This window comes from Arvicanthis niloticus, chromosome 3, assembly GCF_011762505.2.
Source record: "Arvicanthis niloticus isolate mArvNil1 chromosome 3, mArvNil1.pat.X, whole genome shotgun sequence".
Lineage (NCBI taxonomy): Eukaryota > Metazoa > Chordata > Mammalia > Rodentia > Muridae > Arvicanthis > Arvicanthis niloticus.
The window spans coordinates 19,686,472-19,711,997 of NC_047660.1; the positions used below are offsets into that span (position 1 = coordinate 19,686,472).

The window sequence follows — 25,526 nt, forward strand, 5'->3', positions numbered from 1 at the left end:
GGGCCGAGGCTCGGGGTTCGCTGCTGTCGGCCGCTGCTCGCCGAGGGCGTCTCGGGCGGCGACGAAGAGGTGCCAGGGCGCAGGACGCAGACTACGCGGGACAGAGAAGGGACGCTTTCCCCCCCCACCCCCAGGGGCAGCCGGAGCCGCAAAGGTGGAGCCGCGTCGGCGCCCGCCGCGGGACCAGCGTCTCGGATGCGGGCGGAGCGCGGGGGGCCGCGACGGCGGGAGCGCGGAGACGGGGCCCCGGGAGGCCTCATGTGAGAGCCGCGGGAGCGGCCGCCGCCCGCGCAGCCCGGGGTGGTGTGTGGGGGAAGCGGCCCCCGGCAGCAGGTACGGCGGAGGTTCGGGGCCGCAGCCCGGAGTCGGGCGGGGAGGTCGGCGGCGGCCGGGGGCGCGCGCGGGGCGGACGGGAACGCCCCGCCCGGGCCTCGGTACATGTCAACAAGGCGTGGCGCGCGCTCGCTCGGCGGCCGCGTGTGGCGGGGCTGAGTGACGGGCTTCTCCGGGCTCGCCCCGGGCGGCGCGGGTGCAGGCGGCTGGAAACCCCGGGGGCCAGGGCAGGGCGTAGGGCGCTGAGAAAGCCGGGCTCGGGAGGCGCCCAGAGGAAAACTTGGCGAACTTAGGTGCAGCCGCTCGGGTCGCGCGCTGCAGACCGCCACCCGGAAGCAGCCGGGTCAGGGCATCTCCAAGCCGCGAGGTGAGAGCGGGCGATGTTTTCTTGGTAATGGTGCCTGTTTCACTTGCCCAGATGTTTTCTCTTTTGCTTACACGGAAAGGTTAATTTCTAAAATTTCCCTGAACCTTTTAGAAGAACGTCTGTAACTCTAAAACTCTCACCTCCCCCCCCCCCCCCGTGTTATCCTTATGCCGGCTCCGGGTTATCTATTTCCCCTGTGCTCTCAACGTCCTGAGAGTTAATCTCTTTCATACTGTTCGATTCTTGAATTTCAGCCTAAGCATGTGTGTTAGGTTTCTCTCTGCGAAAAGCAAAACAAACGGGCGTGCGCAAATGTAATGCCAGAATGAGACTTTTAAAGCTTAAGTACAAAGGGGCTTTTAAATTTTTGCATGTCCAGAATATGGAAATGTGTAAGACAGTAAGGAAAGTTTGGCCCTTCGTTTCAGTTTGAGGAAATGTTTGATTAGCTCCCTAATTCTTGGTGCTGCTCAACTAGTTTCTAGGGATCCTTCATTACTTTGCCTCCTGGACACTTGATATGAATACTAGCAAAGGTTCCTGCCACCATAGTTTCTTTTGAGTTCCTGAAACGCTACAATAAATCAAAACTCCCAGGGCCCAGGTTTTCTATGCAAAAAAAAAAAAAAAACAAAAAAAAAAAAACCTCACTGATATTTATTGACCTGTTTTGATACACCACACTCCTCCTGTTCCGATATAAAGGGCACTTTCACTTCGACTAGAAGCAGGATCGAACCCATTGCTGTAAATTAGTTGTATACTAGTGAATGTTCAGAATTGTTCAGCTTTATACAGCAGAGCTTCATGTGTAGCTAGTTAAAATAAAAAGCACTGGAAATTTTGAATTAAAAAGACCAACAAGGAAAAGCAATTTTAAAAATGTTACTAGGTATTTATTCAGTAATGTTATTTTTCCACCCAATAGTACATAGCACATTTTAACATTTGGTCTATTAATTTTCTGTTGCTGGTGACATTAATTTCATAATGCTTATGATATAGTCCATAAACTTTTTAGTTATTCATAAACTACTAAGTACTAATATATACTTTGATGATGCATATATTCAGTTTATATTTAGATCAAGTATAACCGTATACTTAATCTTCCTTAGTGTTGGTGAATTTACATTGTCTTTGACTTCCTCCTCCCAAACTTGAAAGAGGATTGAAATATGCTTTATTTAGGTAGGACTGTGTTGGAAGGCAGAAGCAGTGGATCTCTGATTCCCAGGCCTGCCAGCCTTACATAGTGAGCCTGTCTCACATACAAATTGCATACACTTAGGGTCAGCAGACTGTTGTTAAAGTATTGTGAGTCAGGCTGCTGTCCTTGTTTTGGGTTCCAATCTGTACACTGTGAGATGAAGTGTTTGATCTTTCCATTCTGGCTTTAGAAGATTTCTCCAGATGCAGCAGAGCATCCTGGCATAAGGTCTCGAAGTAGGAAGACTGCCATTCTTTTTTGTATCTTTGTATCTCAGAATTCTGAATAGTTTCTGTCAATAAGAAAGTTTGAGTCTTAAGTAGCAGACTCTTTGTTCTTTGACCTGAATTGAAATGCTAAAATTAAAGTTAAACCTTCAGGATAAGGTAAAGTTGGAAAATGGGTCATAATGACAGGCTAACTCCTAGTAGGACTTTTTTTTTTTTTTTTTTTTTTTTTTTTTAATTTTAAAAAATGGCACTATTGATTATTCTAACTTTTCTCTGAACACACTTTAAAATCTGTTCATGGATTCATAAATAAGTTTGACTATTCCATAAAGCCATCTTGTCATCTGTCACTTTGTTTTCTGAATTCTCCTTTACTGGAGACTATGCCCGTTGTGTGTGCATACAGTAAGATGCAGGAACAACAGAAAAGAGACAGTCGCTCTTTTAAGGCCTCCTGGACTGATGTGTAGGGTTGTGCCCTCTACCATCCTGGTTCTGCTCTCCAGCCCTCAGTCCTCCTTTGCAAATCTCTAGATGAGAAAGTCTGTAAACATGCACATCCTTCATACCACAGAGGGACCAGATTCTTACATGATGATTTGTCACAAGTTGGTTGGAATCAAGCCATCCTTTTGAGTCTTGTTTGGACCAGTGCCTTACTAGAATTGCTCTCTAAGCAATCATTGTAGATTCTAGACTAAATAGTAGTACCAAGGAGTGGTCCCAGTTACTATAGAGTGCAGTGTAAATCAAGTAACAAATCAAAGTGTGTCCTTTGGAACTTTGGTTACATGAAATAACTGCATACAATGTGGAAAGAAAAAAGCATAGTGGGAAAAAATAACTAGAAGTTGTGTAATCCCACTGCCCATTGTTAGGTATTATACTAAGTTAGTGATGCTCTTGCCACTGTGTTTCTTTACACCACTTCTTCCTCTCCTTATTTGAAAGAAAATTTAAATTGTTCTTCACATTCTGGGGATAATCACTTTGTGTGATGGCTTTCATACTGGGCTGAGAGATCAAAGCTCTAATTTGTCATTTATCATAAGAACCCTGTATCTAAAAATCACCATTTTGCAAATTGAAGCATCTTACAGTCTTGTAATTTCCCAAAGCCATGGAGCTACTTTGAAGTGTAGCTAGGATTCAGACCTAGATTGCTTGGTCTTAGAGCTTATGGTACTGTTTGCCGTGAACATCTCATCTTTCCAAGAAGCAAATGGCATGAAGTGAGTAAGAATATGTAGAAAAACCATGGAGGTATCATTCAGAAAATTGACAGGAAAAGCAGTGACGGTAATGTTTTGGGAGAAGAAACCATATCCCAGCTGAAACAGCAGTGTGTAGTCAGGTAGACTGCTATGATTCATGCTGTCACAGGTGGAGCTCAGGCCTGGAGCATTTAAGGCAAGAATTTACCATTGGGCTGTACTCTTCGTCTGGGTTTACTTACAGTAAACAGATTGGGTATGTGTAGCGGTAATGCCACCTGTCACAGGCTGTTCAGTGCAAGTCTGTTAACCACTTAGCTTTCATCCTCTAGAGTCTAAAGGTTTATTCAGACCTTTGTCTACCTCAAATTTGACAGAAAAAGAACGGCTAGGATCATTGTAGGCACTCCTTTACCTTAGTAGTTACTTTAAGTACTTGACTACAAGTTTTGAGTTATGAATGCATGATTCACTTAAATTATAAGTAGTTTTAAATGTAAATATTTAAAATCACCTCAGGAGTGTTCATCTCCACCAGTGGTTTTCATTGTATTTTTATATTCTCCTTGAATTGTCAGTTCAGCTTTTCGTGCATATTTTGGTTTAACTGTACAAATCCAAACACGTTTCAATGGCAGAAAATAAATTTGATTAAAAGTGAAGTAGGATGAGGAAAAATGATGGATTGTTTTGAATAGGATGAAACGAGGAGGAAGAGATAGTGACCAGGACTCAGCTGAGGAAGGCACTGCCGAGAATACTAAGAAACCGAGGACGACACGTGAGTGCTCGAAGCCCTGTGACTGGGGTAACCTCCTGCAGGACATCGTCCTCCACGTTTTCAAGTACTTGCCTCTTCTTGACCGGGCTCATGCTTCGCAAGTGTGCCGGAATTGGAATCAGGTATTTCACATGCCTGACTTGTGGAGATGTTTTGAATTTGAATTGAATCAGCCAGCCACATCGTACTTGAAAGCTACACATCCAGAGCTGATCAAACAGATTATTAAGAGGCACTCAAATCATCTTCAGTATGTCAGCTTCAAGGTAATACCTTAACTACTCCTGTTAAAAAATAAAAGCATTTTTACTGGCTTTAATGTCATAACCAATACAACTTTTTATGTCCTTAAAATATTTAACTTTTCAGGGAAAGTGCTTAAAGTTGTAAAATTACTGCATGCCTTAGAGTTTGTTACAAATGTTTTTCATATTTGCTGGAACTAAAATAGTCTTTTAATTTCTTAAAAGAGCAAAAGCAGCCACTAAGTGAGCATAAATAATTAACTGAAGTTTTAAGTTAATGGTGAATGGTTGGCAACAAATTTGAGGAAACAGAAATATACAACAAACATTAGTGCAGTGGGTCTCCACCTGTTGTGAGACTCCTTTGCTGGGGGTGAGGAGGGGGCAATTACTTTATGAAGTAACAATGGAATAATTTTATGATGGGGTCACCACACCATGAGGAACTATGTCAAAGGCTCATAGCTTTAGGAAGAACCCTTAGAGAACCACTGCGTTAGGGCTGGTTTGGTTTGGGTTTTGGATTTTTGTTGTTGTTGTTTTGTTGGTTTTTTTTTGTTGGTGGTGGTGGTGCTGGTGTTTTGAGACAGAGTTTTTCTGCATAGTTTTGGCTGTCCTGGAACTCTGTAGACCAGACTGTCCTCAAACTCAGTTGCCTGCCTCTGCCTCCGGAGTGCTGGGATTAAAGGAGTGCACTGCCACCACCACCTCTGAGTGTTGCTGGCTTTGGTACATTTTTATTTAAAAAACCAACAAAAAACGTTTAAGATGATATGGAGACTAAGTAGTTTTTGAGGTTTTTAGAAGGAAACAGAAGAGGATTCATGGAAAAATGCAAGAGAGCTGTTTGCTTCATTTCAGTATACAAGGGACACATAAGACTCAGAGAGAGATGGGTGAAGGAAGGTGGCATTTTGAGATTTGAATAGTATTCTATGAAGTCTCAGTAGCTTGTGTCAGAACAAAGGTTCATCACATTGTATTTTGGAGATGAGGAAAGAAATGCGGGATTCTTGCTGAATCCTTAACAATTTTTTTTCTAATATGATTTCTAAATGATAATTATTGTTAAATGATAAAAATGGACTAGGCCTGGTGATTCACTCGTGTAACTCCAGGACTTGGGAGTCTGAGGCAAGAGAATCAACAATTTAACAATTTAAGGCTTTCCTGCCCTATATATGTAAGACCTTGTCTCTTAAAAATGTTTAGCATAAAAACCAAAAACCTATAGTAAAAGGACAAGAATTGCCTGTTCTGCCTCTATTTCATGTTTGCTAAAGGAGCCAGAATAAGTCTTTACCAAGCAGTGGTCCTAACCTAGAGCTTCATGCCATCACTAGATGCTATCTTCCTTGTATGATAGAGAGCTTGGTAATAGATTATGATCATAAAAGTACTAGGTCATTAGGAATAAGACTGCCAACTATAGCCACAGAGAAGAGTTATCAGGGTACCTGTTAAGACCAGCCTGGGCTACAGAGTAAGTTCAAGACCAGCCAGAGATACTTTCCTGTTTCAAGAGGAAAATAAAGATGCCCAGTTCATTTTGAGTTTACTAATCACTGATAATGATTAGTATAGATGCATCTCAGACATACTTAATGATACAAAATATTGTTTTGTTTACCTGAAATTCCAGTTGGGTGCATTATCTGTTTGATAAGGAGTCAAGCAAGCAGGTGTTGGAACTACCCCTCCAAGGGGAAACCTGAAGTGCTTTCCCTTTGGTTTTGGTCCATCTTTGAGTTGCTTTAGAGTATTGTAATAGCAAATGCTATAGAAAGGAGATTGTAGAGATTGCTCCTGCATATCGTAGGTCAGCTGCATATCGTAGGTCAGCTGCATATCGTAGGTCAGCTGCATATCGTAGGTCAGCTGGGCCTTGGTGCTCTTTTATAGTTCTGTGATACAAGCCAGGTGTAGCCAACATACGCAACTCATAAAACCTTAAGTTTAACATTTTTTGTTAGGGATTGATTTGTGTGAGGAAGTAATTTCTAATTTAGAAAGCAAAGTTGCAGGAATTATTTTGACCTCCTGATAATATTTAAGCAGTCACTATAGGCTGAAAAAAAAAAAAAAACCATATATTTCTCAGTCTAGAACAGTGCTTTTCAAACTGTTGAGTTTGAAAAACTGTTGAGTTTGGAAAAAGGTGGAGTGAGTGTAAAGGCAGAAGGTGCTCAGTCCCACGCACAGTTCTCAGCCACAGGGTTGAAGCATGCGGAGTCCGTGTCTTCAGTACTGAGCTGGTTTTCATGGGTCTGGGAACTTCATTTTGAGGACTACAGATAGTACACTAGTTTCACACTCTATAGCATTAGGACCTTTTGGGGGATTCAGTAAAATACAGATTTAGAAATGAGAGTGATGGGTATTACATAAAAACTAACATTTCTCTTTCTAAGAGTTGGTGTTTGGGCTTGTTCTTTTCTTCAGGAAATGTCTCGGCAGGAAATGTGTGAGAGCAGCTGCCTCTGTTTTGGTTCAGATTCTTTTGTGCTTGTTTAGTTGGACACCCTTATTTTACTCTATCATTATATTAAAAGCATTAGAGAATTTCAGGTTATGTGGTTCATCTGAAAATTCCAAACAAGTAGATGCTAGTTTCTTCTGGTACCCTGTAACAGTTCATCATAGGCACTGTGTTTACATGCATTATTTGATTTAACCAAGTACAAAATTACTCAGACAAAAAATGGATTGATTTTATAGTTACTTTGAAATAAGTCAAATTAGTCTTTCAGCAACAAATACATAAATATATGTGTATTATAATGAAGACAATCTTAAAAATTAGACTAAGGTTGTGGGAGAGCGATGATTAAAAATCTGTGTCCTTTAAATGATAGTGCACTGAATTAGTAACTATATTTCCTGCTTTTAGAAAATTTAAGATATTCAAAGAGAAATGTGGGTATGTATGTGAATAAATCGTGTTTTCTTTCTAAGGTGGACAGCAGCAAAGAATCAGCTGAAGCAGCTTGTGATATATTATCACAGCTTGTGAACTGCTCTTTAAAAACACTTGGACTTATTTCAACTGCTCGGCCAAGCTTTATGGATCTACCAAAGGTATCTGCTGGCTTTGTTTATTCCCTTTGCAGGGGAATCCAGTGAAAGCCCTGCATTGTTAGTGCCAACATGGGGCGGAGAGAACAGCAAAGCAGGATGTGCTGTGGAGATCTGGTGGTTGTTTACAGTTTCAAAAAATAGTATTTAGAATATGATTTTAAGGAGTTTTAAATTTTTCCTGTATATAAGCATTCTATTTCTATGTAAGTATGTGCACGTCATGTGTGTCTCATACCTTCAGAGGCCAGAAAAAGGTGTCCTATCCCCAGGAACTGGTACCAGCCGCTGTTAGGAGTTACCATGTGAGTGCTGGTAACCAAACCTGGGTCCTCTACAAGAGCCTCCACAAGTACTTTACCTGCTGAACGTCTCTCCTCTCCAGCAGCAGTACAATATGCTGTCAGGCAGTTCCTTCCTCTTCCTTGGTAATGTTAAAGAGTAAGTGACTTGACAGAAGATTGTCTAGTAGTGGAAGTGCTAAAAATGTAAGGGAAACAGAGTAACCATGTCAGAAGAAGAGAACCATGGGGTTGCTTTACTCTTAGCTTTCAGAACAGGCGAGTGACAATGCCAGCGTGCTCTGCTCAGTATGTAAACCCTTCTGGTAAATGGACTAAACAGTAGTTTTAAGTAAAGTTAATGTCTATATAGTTTGGATTATCTACCATTTAATTATTCTTATGAGGAGTTAACTACTGTTTGTGTTAGTCCTATACACAATTAAAGAACAGTCTACCATACAACTGTTCTTTTTAGAAACTTGGGGTTCATTTGTTACATTTAGTTGGGGTGTGTGTGTGGGTGTACATATACATGTGTGGCAGTCAGGACAGCTTACAGGAGTTGGTTCTTTTTCTGCCATGTGAGTTCCAGGGTTTGAACTTGGTTTGTAAAACTTGGTGGTAAATACCGTTAGTCCATAACTGGTCTCTTTGAAACAGAAAGATTATCAGAATCCCTTCTGAGAAAGGCCAGAAAGCTGCTCTCTGGTTTGCTGATGCTCAGGAGGTTAACATTCAATAGTAATGTGTGTTTGTATTACTGATAAGCACATCTGTGGCCTTACAAGTGTCCTAACCACTGAACTGCATCCCCATACCAGCTAATAGCAATTTGAAAAAGGAATTTTTTACAGTATGCCACAAAGTAAAATATGTAGGTTAAAGAAAAAAGCTTTATTTTTACTTCAGGTATATAAGTGTTTTTGCCTACATGTAGCTATGTGTACCATATATGTGCCTGGTACCCCTGGGGGCCAGAAGAGCACATAGAGAAACTCCAGAACTCCCTAGAACTGGAGTTGCAGACACTTGGGAGCTGCTGTGGGGGTGCTGCGAACTGAAGTTGAGTCCTCTGGAAGAGTGGCCAGTGTTCTTAACTGATGGCCACTTTTTCAGCGCCAAATATGTAGACTCAGGTCACAGTTGTTTTTACTAGAGTGGCTCAGGAAGTAGTGAATTATAACTAGAAGGTAATTGTTCCAGTTGAATAGCAAAACCCAATAAAATATTGTGAATTCAAAACCTCTTAAATTTGAGTAATCTTGTACATTTTGAGATAGAATGTTTTCTCATGAGCACAGAAGAGAATCTGTTTGATGTGCCTGAGTCAGGTCGTTGGGAGTCTCAGATCTGGTTGTGCACAGATTTGAACTCATACTCCTGTTCTAAATTTGGCTGAGGCCAAGTCTTCTGTGGACAGTCCAGAGGATTCCAGTAGAGATAGTTGTTCAAGACCTCATGCTAAGAAACTGAAAGGCTCTGATTGATATCTTTTGTACTTGCCATTATTTTTAAAATGTGCCTGGGCAGTGGTGGCACACACCTTTAATTCCAGCACTTGGGAGGCAGAAGCAGGCAGATCTCTGTGAGTGAGAGAGGTTGTTGATTACAGAGAGAGTTCTAGGTCAGCTAGAGCTACATGGAGAAACCCTGTCTTGAAAACAACAACAACAAATTATTTAAAGAGACTAAGCTGTTATAAAGTATGTTGAACATAATTTGATTTTTTTTTGTTTTCTGGGCTTTCAGTTTACATATGTATAGTGCTAACTTAAGAACTGTTGGTGTAGTTGCCTTAGATGCTTATTGTCCTTCTTTGGTTTTTTGTTTTTTAGAAAAGATTGAAATAAGACATTCCTATATTTTGCCTATTCTGAACAGAAGAGAAAATAGAAGAAATGTTTGTGACCATAACTACATCAGGACAGAAGGGAAAGAAGTTACTATGTAGTCATGGGCTGTGATCATGGAAGATGCAGTTGTGTGATTAAGATATGAGATTAATGCTTACACTATTTAAGCACAATTTTAGAAATCAGTTGTTTAGACACAGCAAAGAAACAGCAAATTAAGGATTGTAACCAAGGAAGTATTTCCTTATACTTCTTTGTCTGTTAGCAAGGCTTCCTCCTCTGGTACTGCTGTGGAGAATTTACAGAGGTAGGTGTAGGATGAGGTTGGGTCTGTAAATGTGTGCTGAAGGTTGCCCTTTGTTTTCTTCCCTGAATTGTTTGTCCATTGATTATAGCTTAGCTCAGCTCTAATTCAAAGTTGTGTGCTTTAAATTTGCTGTAATTCTTGTTTCTGTAGAATTCCTTTTGATCAGATCTGTGTTCAGTAGATTATAAGTAAAATAGATTAAAATCAAGACTTAAATCTTTGAGAGGGTTTTAAATTTGGATATTTGACTGGACTCTGGTTGTTTAAAGAATCTGTATGTGCGTCCATGGTCCAGTTGCATTACAGCCTTTGAGTTGACTGACTTCAATCTTGTTGATTGTCCAGTAATGTCTGTGTTGGTGCTCTTTTTTTATGTGGTCCAGTGTACAGGACGTTAGCCTCCAGATACAGCGAGGTCTGAGAGAGACTCTTAGTCTGGGTTATAGGCTTCCTCTTTGATCTCTGAGGTTGCTGTGATGAGGCATATTCGGAGGCTTAAAGTGACCCTCTCTTCCACAGGTACAAAAGGCTTTTTTCTCAGAGATGGAAAGTACTCCCCCCTTTAACTGTACTTTGGTAACCTCATGCAGGGACACTGCCTTTTAACACTTTTGAAATTCCTTAGGGTGCAGACAGACAGACAGTCATGCATGGTAAGGAAACCTTGTAATGTCATTTCTGAAGAATTGAAAGTGTTTTAATCTTTTGTCTTTCAGTCTCACTTTATCTCTGCACTGACAGTTGTGTTTGTAAACTCCAAATCCCTGTCCTCACTTAAGATAGACGACACCCCAGTAGATGACCCATCCCTTAAAGTCCTAGTGGCCAACAACAGTGACACACTCAAGCTGCTAAAAATGAGCAGCTGTCCTCATGTCTCTCCAGCAGGTATGTCATGTTTTACCAGACATATTTTAGTAACTGTATGCTTTCTCAAGTTAAGAAATTTGTTTATTTAATAGTTCTGCTAATGAACTTGTAAATGAATTAGCAAAACCATTTCTTCTTCTTCAAAAAATTCAGTGTCCTAATGACAATAGCATAATATCTGCAGTGTTCTAGCTTAGACTGACTCATCTTATTTTCTAGTCATTTTATGTGGCAGACTGAGTAGAGCATGTGTTTGAAAATGGATAAATAACATGAAAAGAGAGGAAAGTTTATTAGCTACTCGATGCAGGGGCAGAGAATCTGACAGAATCAGCTTAAGGATGGATGAAGCATCTCTTTTGGCTCAGTTTAAAAGTACTAGTCAGTATGGTTGGGAAGGTACAATGTAGGCACATGAGGTAGGGCTCACTGGTTCTTCTGCAGTGTGGAAGGATAGGTAAAGTGGAACATGGCTGGAAAACCTCAGGCCTTAGCCCAGTGATTCATTTCTTCAGTCAGGCTTCACTAAAACTTGCACAACATTCTAAATAGCACTAACAGCTGTGATCAAACAGACGTTCAAGCATGAGTTTATGAGAGACACTTCACATTCAAACCACAAGGTGATGCTGCTGCTGGAAGATCTGCTTGAACTTGTTGAGATAAAATAGAAATCTGCTAACTTTGAGTTGTGGGTGTCTTGGGTCAGACCAGTAACATAGTTGCTTCTTACATAGAGGTGAATTTAAGTATGGTTGCCTTTTTGAGAGAGAATGGTCTTTAAAACTTAAGCTGTAGAAATAACATTGTAAGAGGCCTTTCCAACTATTTTATGTAGAATTTTCTAAGTATTAGTGCATTGTCCAGATTTTTAAATTACGAGTGATTTGTACTGAGAAGTATAAACACGTTCTCCTGCTCCACCGATGACTCGTTGCTGACTCTTCCGCTGTTGAAATCCCTCCATCTTCAGCTGTGTTGTTCAGCAGTGCTTGTTTGTTGGTTTGTTTGATTTTTCTTAGTATAACAAAGGATTGGAATGCCCTGAAATTATGTTTGTATCATCATCACTGAATCTTAGAATCAGTATGACCAAAAAGAAGCAAGACTCACGCAGTGCTACCCAGTTGCAAGCAGCTCACTGAACTGCTGCACTTTGCTTGTTCTCCCAGATCACCCACAGAGAGGGTTTGGGTGATAGGAGTAACTAACTAGGCGTATTGTTGTATTCATTTAGTTGTCTCAGCCTCTTCTAGATAATCACTGAAAGGATTACAGCGTAGAAGAAGGTAATAAGAGACTAATAGACCTTGGCAGTTATTTTCAATTTGACCTTGATGACATTTTATTGTCAGCTATGAGTAAGCTCCATCTTCTTAGGGTCATAGTGTACAAGGCCCTTTGTTCCTAACCTCCACCCACCTTGTTTGCACTTCACTCCCATGTTCTAGGAGCTGTGAGCCCTAGAGAACTGGACTTGTTTTGCCCTCCAGTCAGCACTGTGCCTTGTGAAATAGTCTGTAAATTTTTTTAATCTATTCATCAATTCATCATCATCATAAAACTTTTATTGAAAAAGAATTTATGAGCCAGGTGTGGTGGTATATACCTTTAATCCCAGCACATGAGAGGCAGAGGCAGGTGGATCTCTGAGTTTGAGGGCAGCCTGGTCTACAAAGGATGTTCCAGAACAGCTAGAGTGATTATACAGATAAACCCTGTCTCAAAAAACAAAGAAACAAAGAGAATGTATGAACCATACACTTAACAAATCATGTAAAACACGAGCATCAACTTGTAGTGTGCTGACAGACTAGTGTCTGCATCGTCATCACACTTAGAACATCATCATTGAGACCGAAATGAAGCATAACTGGCAATGCTACCCAGTTCTCAGCAACCACTATTGCATTTTCTGCCTCTGTAATTTGTCTATATTGGGTAGTTCCTGCACATGGAGTTGTATTATATGTGTGTCTATTTGTGTGTCTGGTTTCTGCTACTTAGCATGTTTTCAAGGTTGTTTGCTGTATAATCCATTATAATTTTATTCCTTCTTGTTGCTCTGCAAAATCTGTTGTGTGTTTATCTGGCGATCAGTTGCTAGATGTTTGGGTTGCTTTCTACCTTTTGAGTATAACAAATACTGCTTATGTGGAAATTGAGTAGGTTTGTGTGGACGTACTGGTTCTCTGGGTGTATAGCTAACGATACGGTTTCCAAGCCATGCAGTGGCTGTTTCCTCACTTGAGGAACTGTGCTACATGCCACACACTGGCTTCAGTATAGTTAGGTTACCAGAGCAACAAGAAGTGGCAAATGCTAAAGGAAGATGTACTCTGGGAGTTCCAAAGGAAGATGTTAGGGAAGGTTTCCAGAACAAAAGGACTAAACCCGAAACGTAGGACGAGGCTAAGAGAATTTCCCTTGCGTCATCCTCCATCTTCACTAATGCTTATCTTTCTCATTATACCCATCCCAGCTGGTGTGGACTAATGCCACTGTGGTTTTGATTTGCACACACAGCCCATCCCAGCCTCACTGCCACCCTTGCAGGGCCTCTCTCACTCTTGGAACTCACTGTCTAACCCAAGTGAGCTGTCAACTCATAGTCGAGCCTCCCACCTCAGCTTCCCAGTTTCCAGGATTACAGGCGTGAGCCATAATGCCTAGATGCATTTTCTTGATGTTTTGAGTAGGATCTTAGTATATAGCCCTAGCTGGCCTGTAATTCTATATAGACCAGGCTGGCCTTGAACTCTTAATGATGAACCTCCCTCTGCTTCCTGAGTGCTAGAATTCATGGCATGTGCTATCATGCTATTTGGTGACTTTTTTTCATGTGCTTAACGGACATTTGCATATCTTCTTTGGGAAAATAGAAATTTGGGGTTTTTTTGCCTGTGTTTTTCCCATTGCTTAAGTGTTTGTCTTTTTATTATTGGCTTGTATTTGTCATTATGCAGTTACGTATTTAATGCCTATAACTGGTGCATTAGTTTATACTAATATCTGTTTATCAGATCTATAGTTTTGTAAGGCAGAGTTGTAGGCAGGTCTCAGATGGCTTCATGATCTGTCAGTCTGGACTCTTATCTGGAAGCCCCAGGGCAACATCATTTCCATTCTGTCTCACACTGTGGGGTGAGTTTGTGTTGTTGAGGTTTGTTGCACCATCATCTTCTTTCTCACTTGGTTTTGTGTGGTGGGGGATGGCTATTAGAGTCTGCTTGCTTATTTCTTTATTTTGACTTTTTTATGTATGAAAAAATAATGTATCTAAACTTGCTTATCTTAGAGCTAGCAGTTAACATCGTAAGCTCCATTTGTGCTTGAGTCTTCCTTTTCTTCAACTATCGATGAGTAAACTTGAGTCTAAAACAGTTCATGTGTTTACATTAAAACTATCTATATAATTTATCTTATATATCATAATACGATGATAGGCATGGTATCCTTTGCCAGATCCACAGACAGTAGAGTGTAGGGTTTTTGGGGAAAGAGAGCATTTTGAGAATTACAACAATGGCAGCTCCTTTAGTAGTTTCTCTTGTTTGCATCTTTAAATTTTTCTGAATATTTTCTCTTTGTATTGAGCTTTTTGATGTTGCAGAGATGTGGTTAGGTTGTCTTGCATGGCTAGGGCATATTTCAGAGTATCTAGAAGAACAGAAATTGGCAGTAGCTAAATAACACATAGTCTCTTACTCACTTTTGCCTGCGTCTTGTTTTGTGGGTCACTTTGTCTCTCCTCTGATTATAGTGCCTGTTTTTGTCCACTCCTGTAAAGTTCTGCTTTATTGGTGGTTTTGCTTTAAATAATAGTTATATGCATGAACTTAGAGTCTCTTTTTATATTCTAGCTTTGCTATCTTTAGCTAGTTGTGTAACTAATTTTTTTCAAGTCCTATTTTTAGTGATGGTTCTTAAACTCTTTAACCTCCCTTGTAGCCCACCACCCACCAGTGGTAGTAGGAAAGAAAGGATAATGGGGGAAGTGGAGCTGCTTAGAATAGTTCTTTGGAGCAGCTTTCGTCTGTGTTGTCTGGAAATCAGCACTATAGTTCATAGGTTAGCAGGCAGGGGCAGCTAACACTTCATGGATACACCAGCAGTCCAGTTCAGTAGACTTGGGTTAGTACAGGGAATTGGCTGTGCCTCTCTCGGGAAAATGAATATCAGCGAAGATGAGGGGACCCCTCCCCCCCCAAGCATTGCACAGCTAGCTGTACGAGCAAACCAAGCTCTGTCTCTACCACTCCATGGAGTCCTGTTTATAGCCTCCAAACATCATGTGTTCTGCATGTGTCTTGCCTCAGCATGTGCATCTAATCACCCAGAGTCCATGGAGTGGCAGGAAACTGCAGCACACCACCAGAAGTTTTTTTGGTGAGTTCATCTCTATGGAGTCCCAACAAATATAGCTCAACTACAGAAAGACAGACCAATACATGCGTGTTGTTAGCAAAGAACCCTTCATCACGTGTTCTTTCAGGTGCTTGCTTTAGCAGAACATCCTCTCTCCTGTGTCTGCTTCAGTGAAATGTTCCTTCACAAGTCTGCCTGAGCCTTTCACACCTGTGTCCACTTTAACTAAACGTTCCTTCATGTGTTTGCCCCAGCAAACGACTTTCCAAAGAACTCTTATGTTCCTACTTCATAATTGTCTCTACTTTGAACTAGAAATATCATTTAGTTCCTTAGATGTTGAGTATTTGTGTGTAAACATATTTAGTACCTAGCATGGCTTGTGAAGTAAATAGCAATGAAAATGTGTGTTCTGTTAGTCCTGCTTCTTTGTAAATATAAGAAATGGATTGAGTGCGTGGTGTGTTTGTTGGCTATTTTGGACACTTCTGGGGCAGAATCTATAAAGATACTTTGGAGATCAAATATTGACCTTCGGTACAGTCATCTGTTTCTCGGATAATAGTTTGGGCAGACATGTCTTGAGGATGGGAGCATTTAAGAAATGGCTTTCCTTAGAGGTCAAAGCTCTTAACATTTTTGCTAATGTTCCTTTGACTCATTTAAGAGTGATAATTTCATCTATTCTACAAATCCCATAAGCTTATTGCATATTGTTAGTAGTTTAACTATAACCATTTGATGGAACTTTTCTTTGTAAATATTGTGTTTCATTTATATGGTTGTATCATGTTCCCTTTTTTTTTTTTTAAAGTATAGAATAAAGTTTATTCAGGGCATGGGGAGGGGAGTTAAGAGGGTAGTAGTGGCAGAGAAAGACAGAAAGAGGGAGGGAGAGAGAGAGAGAGAGAGCACTCGTGAGTGAGTAAGGAGGAGAGGAGAGAAGTAGAGGAGTAGAGGCTGGCCATGAGCACATGGAGGGAGGAGGGGACGGGGACATGGAGGGAGGGAAAGCAAGAGAGCTGGAGCTGTGTCCCCTTTCTTTATATTATGATTACATTTTGAATTTCAGAAACTATCCTCTAGTCTGTGTTCTAGTTGAACATGAAATTTTTCTTAGACTATGAGTTTAGTGTAATTTTATTATATTTTTTTATTTTAATTTTTATTTTTTTATGATATGGCAGCTGGCACTCCAAAAGACTGAGTTTGAAGCCAACCCTGGGCTACATAATGAATTGTGGGGAGGAAAAAACTGAGTGATGTTGTCCATTTCTAGGATAAATCTTACTTTGTTAAGGAATATTTTTAAAATGATGGTTATGATTTTCTTAAGTTATAAATGAGCAACAAGGATATAGAATTGGTTTTATAAGATAAATATTATGAGTGATTATAACTTCTAATTCATTATCATAACTAAATTTTAAAAAATGCATTAATTGGTGAAAATGGAAATGTGGCTGCTTTCTAGCACTTGATCAAACAGTCGAACAGATAAATTTTACAATAATTACAAATAATTGGGCTTTGTTTTCCTCCCTAGGGATTCTGTGTGTGGCTGATCAGTGCCATGGCTTACGGGAACTGGCCCTGAACTACCATCTGCTAAGTGATGAGCTGTTGCTTGCACTGTCCTCTGAAAAGCATGTTCGCTTAGAACATTTGCGCATTGATGTTGTCAGTGAGAATCCCGGACAGACACACTTCCACACGATTCAGAAGAGCAGCTGGGATGCCTTCATCAAACACTCACCGAAAGTCAACCTAGTGATGTATTTTTTTTTATACGAAGAGGAGTTTGACCCATTCTTTCGTTATGAAATACCTGCTACTCATCTTTACTTTGGGAGATCGGTCAGCAAAGATGTTCTTGGCCGTGTGGGCATGACCTGCCCAAGACTGGTAGAACTGGTAGTGTGTGCCAACGGCTTGCGGCCCCTTGATGAAGAGTTAATTCGCATTGCAGAACGTTGCAAAAATTTGTCAGCTATTGGGCTGGGGGAATGTGAAGTCTCATGTAGTGCCTTTGTTGAGTTTGTAAAGATGTGTGGGGGCCGCCTGTCTCAGTTATCCATTATGGAAGAAGTGTTAATTCCTGACCAAAAGTATAGTTTGGAGCAGATTCACTGGGAAGTGTCTAAGCATCTTGGCAGGGTATGGTTTCCGGACATGATGCCTACTTGGTAAGGGACTGCATGGCACAGGGCATGATGCGTAAGTCGCACCTTCAGTTTAAGAAACTGTGTTCTAATAAAAGTTTATCTGCTCTGGAGCTGATATAACTCTACTGTTTTGTGGCACAGAGATTTGATATCTTCGGTGAGCTTACATAGTGAATGATGTTTGTCGAAGACCTACAGTTTGGTTCAGATAACTCCTTTTTTTGTAGCCTAATAGCAATCAGATGTTTAAAAATTTTAAATGTGGTTTCATATTTGAAAGTAATATCCAATTATGAACACGAGATAATTCGTAGTCTGAAGGAAACAACCTGTATATTGTAATATCTCAGAAGTATACTAATAGGTTTTCTAAAATGTTCTCTATGCATTTTTTAAAAAAATGTAAACTTGACATTTTAGGGTCTTCAGTTATAAATCCACCTGTTATAAGGTGTTTACTATAGCTCAGGAAAGTGAGCATTCTGTGAGAGAAATGTATGAGAGCGCTCATAAAGACGTTGGTTGAATGTTTTCAAATGTTATGAAGCTGTTTTAAAAATAAAGATATAAATATCAAAGTACTTAGAACACTGATAAATGTTGCAGGTTATTAAGGAGGGCACATAGAGCCAGGATCAAATCTAAAAAAATCCATGGAGTAGGAGAGAGGTAGCACTTAGCTTTGTATAGACTTTAGGTTTCTTGTGTAATACGCTAAACCACATGCATTCTTTTCTGTTATATTACTAATGTTCGTGGTGCCTGAGGCATTGTATGTAAAGGAATGCTTTATTCTCTCTCTTTTTAAGTCTTTATTTAAACTAGTTTTAAACTATTACACAATAAATGAAAATGTTACTTAAAAATCAAATTGAAATAATTAAAAGTAGAACTTTATAAATTGTTTATGAACAGTTTCGTGAAGGAATATTAGTTTCCAGTGAACTTTACTGATGGCTCATGCTTTAAGTTTGGAATTACATAGCTACAATAAATACAACTTAAAAAAATCAAAGAGTACCTGTATAGTTCAGAAACAGTACATTTAAAAGAAGATATATTTCATAATAATTTGAGTAAATATTACTCAGTGAACTGGAAGAATTTAATAGGAAAATACTTACGGTTTTGTAATTGTCAATTTGGTTGAAACTGGCATTTTATATTATTTAAGTTATGTAGCTTTTCCTATTACTTTCATATGAATAAAGGTAAATTGTAGACTTTATAGAGTATAAAAATACTAAGTTTTGGTCATATATAGTTTTGGGGTTTTTGTTTTTTATTTTTGGTTTTTTAGGTACTGTCTGAGCTTGGATTCTGGGCACTCGTGCTAACAGATCTCTCTCCTGAGAGAAACCAGAAGTGATTTACCGCAGCAGAGTAGTCAGTGCCTGCAGTGGCTCTCTGGTAGCAGTGTGACTTACAAAGTACCCTGATACTTACGGAAGCTCACAGTCTTACTTATCTCTTACGGAGAATACCACTGATGCTGTTCAGCTGTGATGGTATTCTTTCAGGCACATGCTGTTGAGAAGGCAAAGACTGAGCAGAGCTTCTCAAGGCAACTATGAGAATAATTTACTCTTACTAAACAGTGACAAGCTTTGACTGGACAGGAACTACTGTGCTAGTTGGTTGGCTTTTTTTTTTTTTTTTTAACATCGAAAAATGGATTTACTAACCAAAGCTTTATTTGAAAACTTACTTTTTGTACAAATTGAATTATATGCTTGAATACTTTAAGTCACTTTATAAGCAAAATGCATAGCACTTAATTTGTTTATACTGTAAAATACATGTTAAATGGTTTTATCAACTTGAGAATAAAGATAGTTACTAATATGGTTGTATTTTTATAACTTGAGAACTAATCAAACAAACATCATTTTATAATCTTTTAAACAGTGGTAGACTTAGTCTTGTAAACAATAGTTTGAAGATACAAAACTAGGCACATTGATTCTGTTCTGATGCTCTAATACCTGTGAAATTTACCATGAAATATAAATTTTTTATGATTAAAAATAAGGGATAGGTTCTTTATATATTCAGAATGCAAGCTATACTCAGAATTGTAACTCTTGGTTCAGGAGACGGCTCGGGTTAGAAGCTGGTGAACACTCGGCAGTTTTCAGCATGCACAGCATTGCACAACCACTCACGTAGTTCCAGAGGATCCGAAGCTGCTGCCATCCGTGGGCTCCTGCACTCATTTACATACACATACCTAGACACCCACACGTGACTAAAACATACGACTATTTTTTTTAAAAAATTCTTAAGCATTTTCTTTGCCTAGCAAGCCACATTAGAAATCTCTCTGTAAGTCAGAATAGTTTTAAAACAATAGAAGTAAGTTTCAGTAAACAGATCGATTTGCTATAATTGGCGATCTAGGTTATCTTTTAAAAATAGGTCTTGCTAAGCACTAATAAGTTACAGCCATCTGTTTGCAAAACCAGTTTATATTTGAGGCCATTTTTAATGTTAGCACAAAGAAAAGTACCACCTGTTTGCTGGCCCTAAACCCTCCTGTAAGAAGAAAAACCAAAGCATTTTCTCGTAGAGTAAAAGCTTATTCTTAGAATTGATAATCAACTGACCAAAATGTAAATACCTAAATAGTTCCAACAAGGAAGAAACTCTTGAAGGCACTTGGAAGACCGTGAAGCTACCTGGACATTGAAGGGTAAATAGAAATATATTTTTAAAAGTTGGCTGGGTACGGTGGAACGGACTTTAAGCTATTGAGAAGACTAAGCCAGGAGGATTGCACATTCAGGGCCCCAGTGAGCTGTAAGGGAAAGGCCAGCCTGGCAACTTAGACCGTGTTTCACAAAGTTACAAAGGACTGTAGGGATATAGTAGTTCGGTGGGAGACTGCTTCCCTTGTTGGTGAGCGTGCAAGCTTTGTGTATGTGTGAGGGAGAGGGACAGAGACAGAGCCTCAGTACCACCAGACACATTACACCTTAGGGAAACTGAAGAACGTATTGTTACTAAATACTTTCCTCTATGTCTATAATGTGTTTTGATCATGTTCACTCTCCCCTTACTCTGCCATCCACCCTTGCCAAACTCCCTTCTCCTCTCTTGTCTGTTTTCCTCCCCTGGGATCCACTTAGATTAATTAGAGATGCTCGAATGAACAGGGTGGGAGGTTACTGAAACGTGGGCAGTTTGAGTGGCAGTACCACTTGGAAACTGACTTCCCCCAGCATATAAAGTACCAGTAGTTTGTGAAGGGTGTGGCCTCCTGAGCCCCATCCCCATCCAGGACAAATTTGTTTACAACTCCATCTAGGGCAGGTAAACACAGACTGCTGTGAGTTCTGGAGTGCAGTCGCCATGGCCTGCCCAGATGGCAGCTTCATGGCGCCCCATGCCATCCCCATAGGTAGGTTGTTTCTGCTGTCTCTTCCATGATTACTGAGCCTTGGAGCGAGTGTTGAGGGCTGAGACTAAACCGTTACTCTCAGCACTTTGACCCAGATATTAGTCTTGTAATTTTTTTTTCCTTTTGATTTGTCTAGGGAGCCACTATTGAATGGAGATTCTGAGTATTTAATAGCTATTTTACCTTTTAGCTGTTTTCTTCTACCTGCAACAGTAAATTACCTGTTAATGAGCCAGATTAGTGGGTGGTGATATGTTTATTCAGAATATGTTTATTCTGAAGCCCTACTATTCAAGCTCTTGAAGAAATAGTACACATTTATAACTTGAACTGACACAGAACTAGAAACATACCATAACTCCTATGGCAACAAAGCTTAATCTGCAGAGCCCTGTTTTTAACAAAAGCAGGACATAGAAACTGGCCAGGCAGTTTAGGGTAGGAGACCCTAAAAGTTAAGGTTCTTGTTGACTTAAAATCTGCAAATGTACTTCACCCTCTGCAGTTTCATCTTTGCCAAAGCCAGAGGTACCAGGAGGGAGAGCCATCTTCCTCCCTGATAAACATGCCTGTCTGGACTCTGTAAAGCAGTACCGACTGTCTCGTGGCTGAGCCAGTGGGCTCATCCGTTCCCCATGCTCCAGGTTCTGCTGTCAATCCACAAGAGCCCCTAGACTAGCAGTTCATGTTGTCCCAGAATCCACTCTGCTACACAAGAACTCCCTCTTTTAAGTCCCACCTATGAATCTAGTGAAACCCCTTGCCTATGAATTGCATTCATTTGATTTACATACAAGAACCTGGAGGCCACTGACTCAGTGACCACGAGCTTCGGTTGCCTGGAGTTTTAAAGTCCAACTGAAGCAGTAGAGAAAGCCTTCAGTCAGCCCATTCTGCCCACGACACTGACGGCCCAGCTACTGTGGGATGTTCTGAATCACCTGTGTCTCAGCATCACCTTACCTTGTAAATCCCTTTCACAGCTTGATAAACTCTTGGGAAGTCATGTGACTTGTGCCTCTGCTGTCACCACCTGACTCTATTACTTTCACAAGCCCTTTTCATTTACTAACATTCTCCACAAAGAAACAGAACGCCTTTTCTTTAAAAATTTATTTTTTTTAAATGCTTTCACTTTACATCTGCTTGCTGTCCCCCTCCCAGGCACCCCCTCCTCCAATCCTTCCCCCCTTCTCTTCTGAGTCGGTGGGGACCCCTCTTAATGATCTCCCCTGCTACTTCAAGTCTCCTCGAGAGGCTAGATGCTTCTTCCACTGAGTTGGAAGAACTCAGAAGGCAGCCCGGCTAGAACATATTCCATGTACAGACAACAGCTTTTGGGATAGCCCTCCCCCATGCTCTGTAACACAGTAGAATCTTACTTTAGAAGTCAAGTTCCTTGAGCATGCCCCACACCTCCCTTGCCACAAACCAAAGTCCGTGATTTAAAATGACATACTAGGCACAAAAAACTTGTTACCTCAGGGCAGCTGGGAAATTCTACCTTCTTCACAGTAACTCAATATGGTATAGATTACTGTTGCCTGAGTTTAGCCTCTAGATATAGTAATAATGTGAAGATTCTTAACACCACATCCTGAAGACAATGAGATCAAAGAGGCAACACTGTTGGGTTGGTACAGGCACTGTTATGGTGAACAGATAAACCAGAGGCAGTGGTAGACGGTTCCCTCTATGTTTGAGGACAAGTCTACCTCTTCAGGGTAGTCAGAACAGTGCAGTGTGTGATCGTCCCGTTATTGGGGGTCACTTTTGCTTTGTGGGGTTTATACCTTTAAACAGTAGATTCCTAGACAAGATCAAAGATAAAAAGTCTAAGCCCTGTTTTCTTGAGTTTTGTTTTGTTTTTGTTTTTATTACCCTGAACAGAAACAACACAGACTGGTAATGTTTGGTGCATTGACACTGGTCTAAAGGCCACAATCTGAAGAGTGCTGTAAAGCATCCAGTGCATCCTGAGTGAGAACACAATTCCAAGTCTCTTTACCTTGCTAAGCCCTGACTTATACATTTGGGCCGGCAGATACACAAGATGAGGCTTCTTAAGACAGTTCAGCAGTAGTGTTCTAACCTCTCAAGAAGCAGCCAGCTATTTGGTAGAAATTAGTAACTCATTTCTATATTAAAAGACTTTTTCCATCATTGTGCTAGTGTTAAATAGGGGGAAAAACCAAACCAAACCAAACCAAAATGAGTTCAATTGATCAAAATACAGAACTCTGAGAGCTTGTCCCCTGCCTCTAACAGCAACACAGTGAAACGACAAAGGTCCTTGACATAATTCTGTCCTTTTCAGAATCGTGTACTCTCTTTGATGATGGTAGGAGAAAAAACAGAGGACACAAACAGGAAGTCGTAAGTACACTTCACCTAGCCATGGCTGGAGCCAGATACCTCCATTGCCTGTTCTTGAGAACTGCTGAAGCAATGTGTACTGTCTGTCAGCTCAAAGTCTCAGTGATTACAAGGCTCTAATGGATGGCCTGTAATATACATCAGGCAAATTCAAGGATGACAGTTTGTGTTCTTTTGGTCCCAATGGAGACCATATATACACTCAGTGTGCCCTCCTGTGCCTACGTAGGTGCCCCCAGTCTTCATATTCCTGGTAGATGAATCAATCATTTTAGAGACATGATAAATGTAGAGATACTAAGTTGCTTCTATCACAACGGCCAAAAATTCTACTGTATTTGCCATGTCTAGAGACATTGCTCCAGTACTGAGGTCCAAATAAGGCTTTAAGGTTATGTGAATACAAAGTAGTTAGACCTGGACCCCAAGGCTGTAATAACTATAAAAACAGCTATTCTTTAGATGGCAAAACAAAACAAAACAAAAAACCCTTAAACTAAGAAATAGCACTACTGCAACAGAAAAGGTAGCCCAAGAAAAATGTTAACCTTGGGATCAAAGAATCTCCATAGCTGAGATCGAGTAATTCCCAATAAAATAAAGATCACAACCCATTCACTTGGGTCAATACAAGTATGGTTTCTGCTTCTTAGCAAGAGTCTGGAAATGTCCGTATGCTGCACTTCCAACAGTGAGCCCAGGAAGGGAAGGCAAGTAAAGACACCAATGTAGACACAGCCCTGGAAGAACATGGATGCTGGTGGCTAGAGAGCACCAGAGTAGAAGCTGTCACAAGTCAGTAAGTGTCATATGTCTGTCTGCTAGGTAAGGGGGTTTCTTCATATGTTATTTTGACAAAGGGGGGTTTCATGGGTAAAAACCAATACTCAAAGTTATAAAACAGGTAGAACACTCTATGTATAACTACCATATCAAAAATTTTCAAGAAATTCAACAGAAAACCTTTGGCTGATGAATACGGTTTGAAGGGGCCATAAAATTTTTTTATGGCCAAAGCAAGAGTCTTGTTTCCTTTTGGCCCAAAAATAGATGTTTCATTTCCCAAGTAAATAGGTTCTCCACTGTAAAGAAATATTTTCGTATAGTTTGTTTCTGTCTTCTTGAATTCTGTTCCAAATTCAGCCAATTTCTCATATGTCCTTAAGACAAAATTCGAACAGTCGTAGGACTCGAACCACGTCTGCGCCCCTTTTCCTGGGCCCGCCCGGACCGTCCATGTCTCGTAATAAATCCCAGTTTCATTGTCCTGCTTCACCCACTCGGCCACTTTGTTAAATGTGTTTCCTAGTTTAAAAAAAAAGCAACAAAATAAACTGCTTATGCAATGTTCTGATGCAATTAAGACCAAGATGGATGAGTAAGAAATACTTTAAAACTTCACAGCCTAGATAGATCCCATGACAGGACTGCAAGCGTGGCCACATTTTCTTCCATTCTTACAGCCTTTGAATTGCAAATACAAGATACAATGGGGATATAGAAAGGACTCCTAAAATTCTCTAAGTATTTAAGCTAAGGTCAGAGTGATACTCAAGAGTGTCAACATACATATACCAAAGCCATTCTTCTCTATTCAAGTCCCGGATTCAGAAGCATCAGAAGCAAAGGGAGTGGGGAAGGAGGAAAGACAAAGGCAGTGTAGGAACAAGGGAAGGGGGCAAATGGATGAACTGGCAAAAGCATGGGATGCTTGGTAGGAGTGACTGCTGAGGAGCCGTCCTGCCTCAGCTAAGCCACATGCATCCTCTCACATGAGAATACCAGCTTCCCCTTTCCCTGTAATGTGCTTGTTGGGGTGCTGCTGACAACGTACCACGCAAATTCCCCTAACCAAACTGGCCACTGTTTGGGCTGGCTTCACACACTACACAGACTCCTTGGTGGCTAAGTCTTCTCCTACCACCTCGAACCAGATCAGAGGAATCTCTTCAAATACTTAAGAGAATTCGGTTTTTCTGCACAGTGCAGCTCTTACCTGGGCATTTGTAGACACAACAGATCTAGGCCCCTGAATCTCACTACCAACAAACCATTCTTGGGTTACACCAGATTGAGTTCATGAAGTAAAAAACTCATCTGTCCCGTGAATCCACCGAATTCCTTTACTACTTTTAGGGACATAAAACTGAAGTGTTATAATAAAGTCTGCGTTAGGATTGGAGGCATGGATCTTAGGAGGTAACTTGGAAAAGCTGGACTTTCAAACACTGTCGGTAACATCCAGAGAAAGTCAGGGGAGGGGGTTAATCATAGGCAAGATGAAGAATGAACTTACAAGCTTAAAATTCTAGCAGATGAAAAGCATTTTTCAGAAAAAGAGTGATGTCCGATATGATTATCAGCTTACGTGAGGAGGAGAAAGGGGGATGTGGACTGGCCTGGATGTGATGCAGAAGCCACTGGGTTTACTGAGTATCGCTGAAAGGG

The 25,526-nt window shown here is 40.5% G+C and overlaps 2 protein-coding genes across 3 annotated transcripts in view; one reads left to right on the forward strand and one right to left on the reverse strand.

Annotated features, from left to right (window-relative positions):
* Fbxl3 (F-box and leucine rich repeat protein 3) lies at positions 1 to 19,147 on the forward strand. 2 transcript variants are annotated; one of them, XM_034497270.3, is made up of 5 exons: positions 1 to 333; positions 4,053 to 4,401; positions 7,336 to 7,458; positions 10,616 to 10,787; positions 16,684 to 19,147. In XM_034497270.3, exons 2-5 carry the CDS (start codon positions 4,054 to 4,056, stop codon positions 17,325 to 17,327), a joined length of 1,287 nt encoding a protein of 428 aa, XP_034353161.1. In that variant the 5' UTR covers positions 1 to 333; position 4,053; the 3' UTR covers positions 17,328 to 19,147. The 2 variants fall into 2 exon arrangements, with proteins under 2 accessions (XP_034353161.1, XP_034353164.1); XM_034497273.2 differs by lacking the exon at positions 1 to 333 and adding an exon at positions 477 to 700.
* The window catches only part of Cln5 (CLN5 lysosomal BMP synthase), a 13,135-nt gene continuing 6,523 nt past the window's right edge, over positions 18,915 to 25,526 (reverse strand). Inside the window, exon 4 of the mRNA XM_034497275.2 lies at positions 18,915 to 24,383. Within this exon, the coding sequence (XP_034353166.1) occupies positions 23,875 to 24,383 (509 nt within the window). The 3' untranslated portion in view covers positions 18,915 to 23,874. The remainder of the gene's footprint in view (positions 24,384 to 25,526) is intronic.

What these genes read in the sequence shown, in the direction of transcription:
- Fbxl3 (XM_034497270.3), top strand. Translation starts at nt 4,054, where the DNA reads ATGAAACGAGGAGGAAGAGATAGTGACCAGGACTCAGCTGAGGAAGGC. An exon ending in TTCAGTATGTCAGCTTCAAG is followed by an intron (nt 4,402 to 7,335) that starts GTAATACCTTAA and finishes TTTCTTTCTAAG; the next exon opens with GTGGACAGCAGCAAAGAATC. An exon ending in GCTTTATGGATCTACCAAAG is followed by an intron (nt 7,459 to 10,615) that starts GTATCTGCTGGC and finishes TTTGTCTTTCAG; the next exon opens with TCTCACTTTATCTCTGCACT.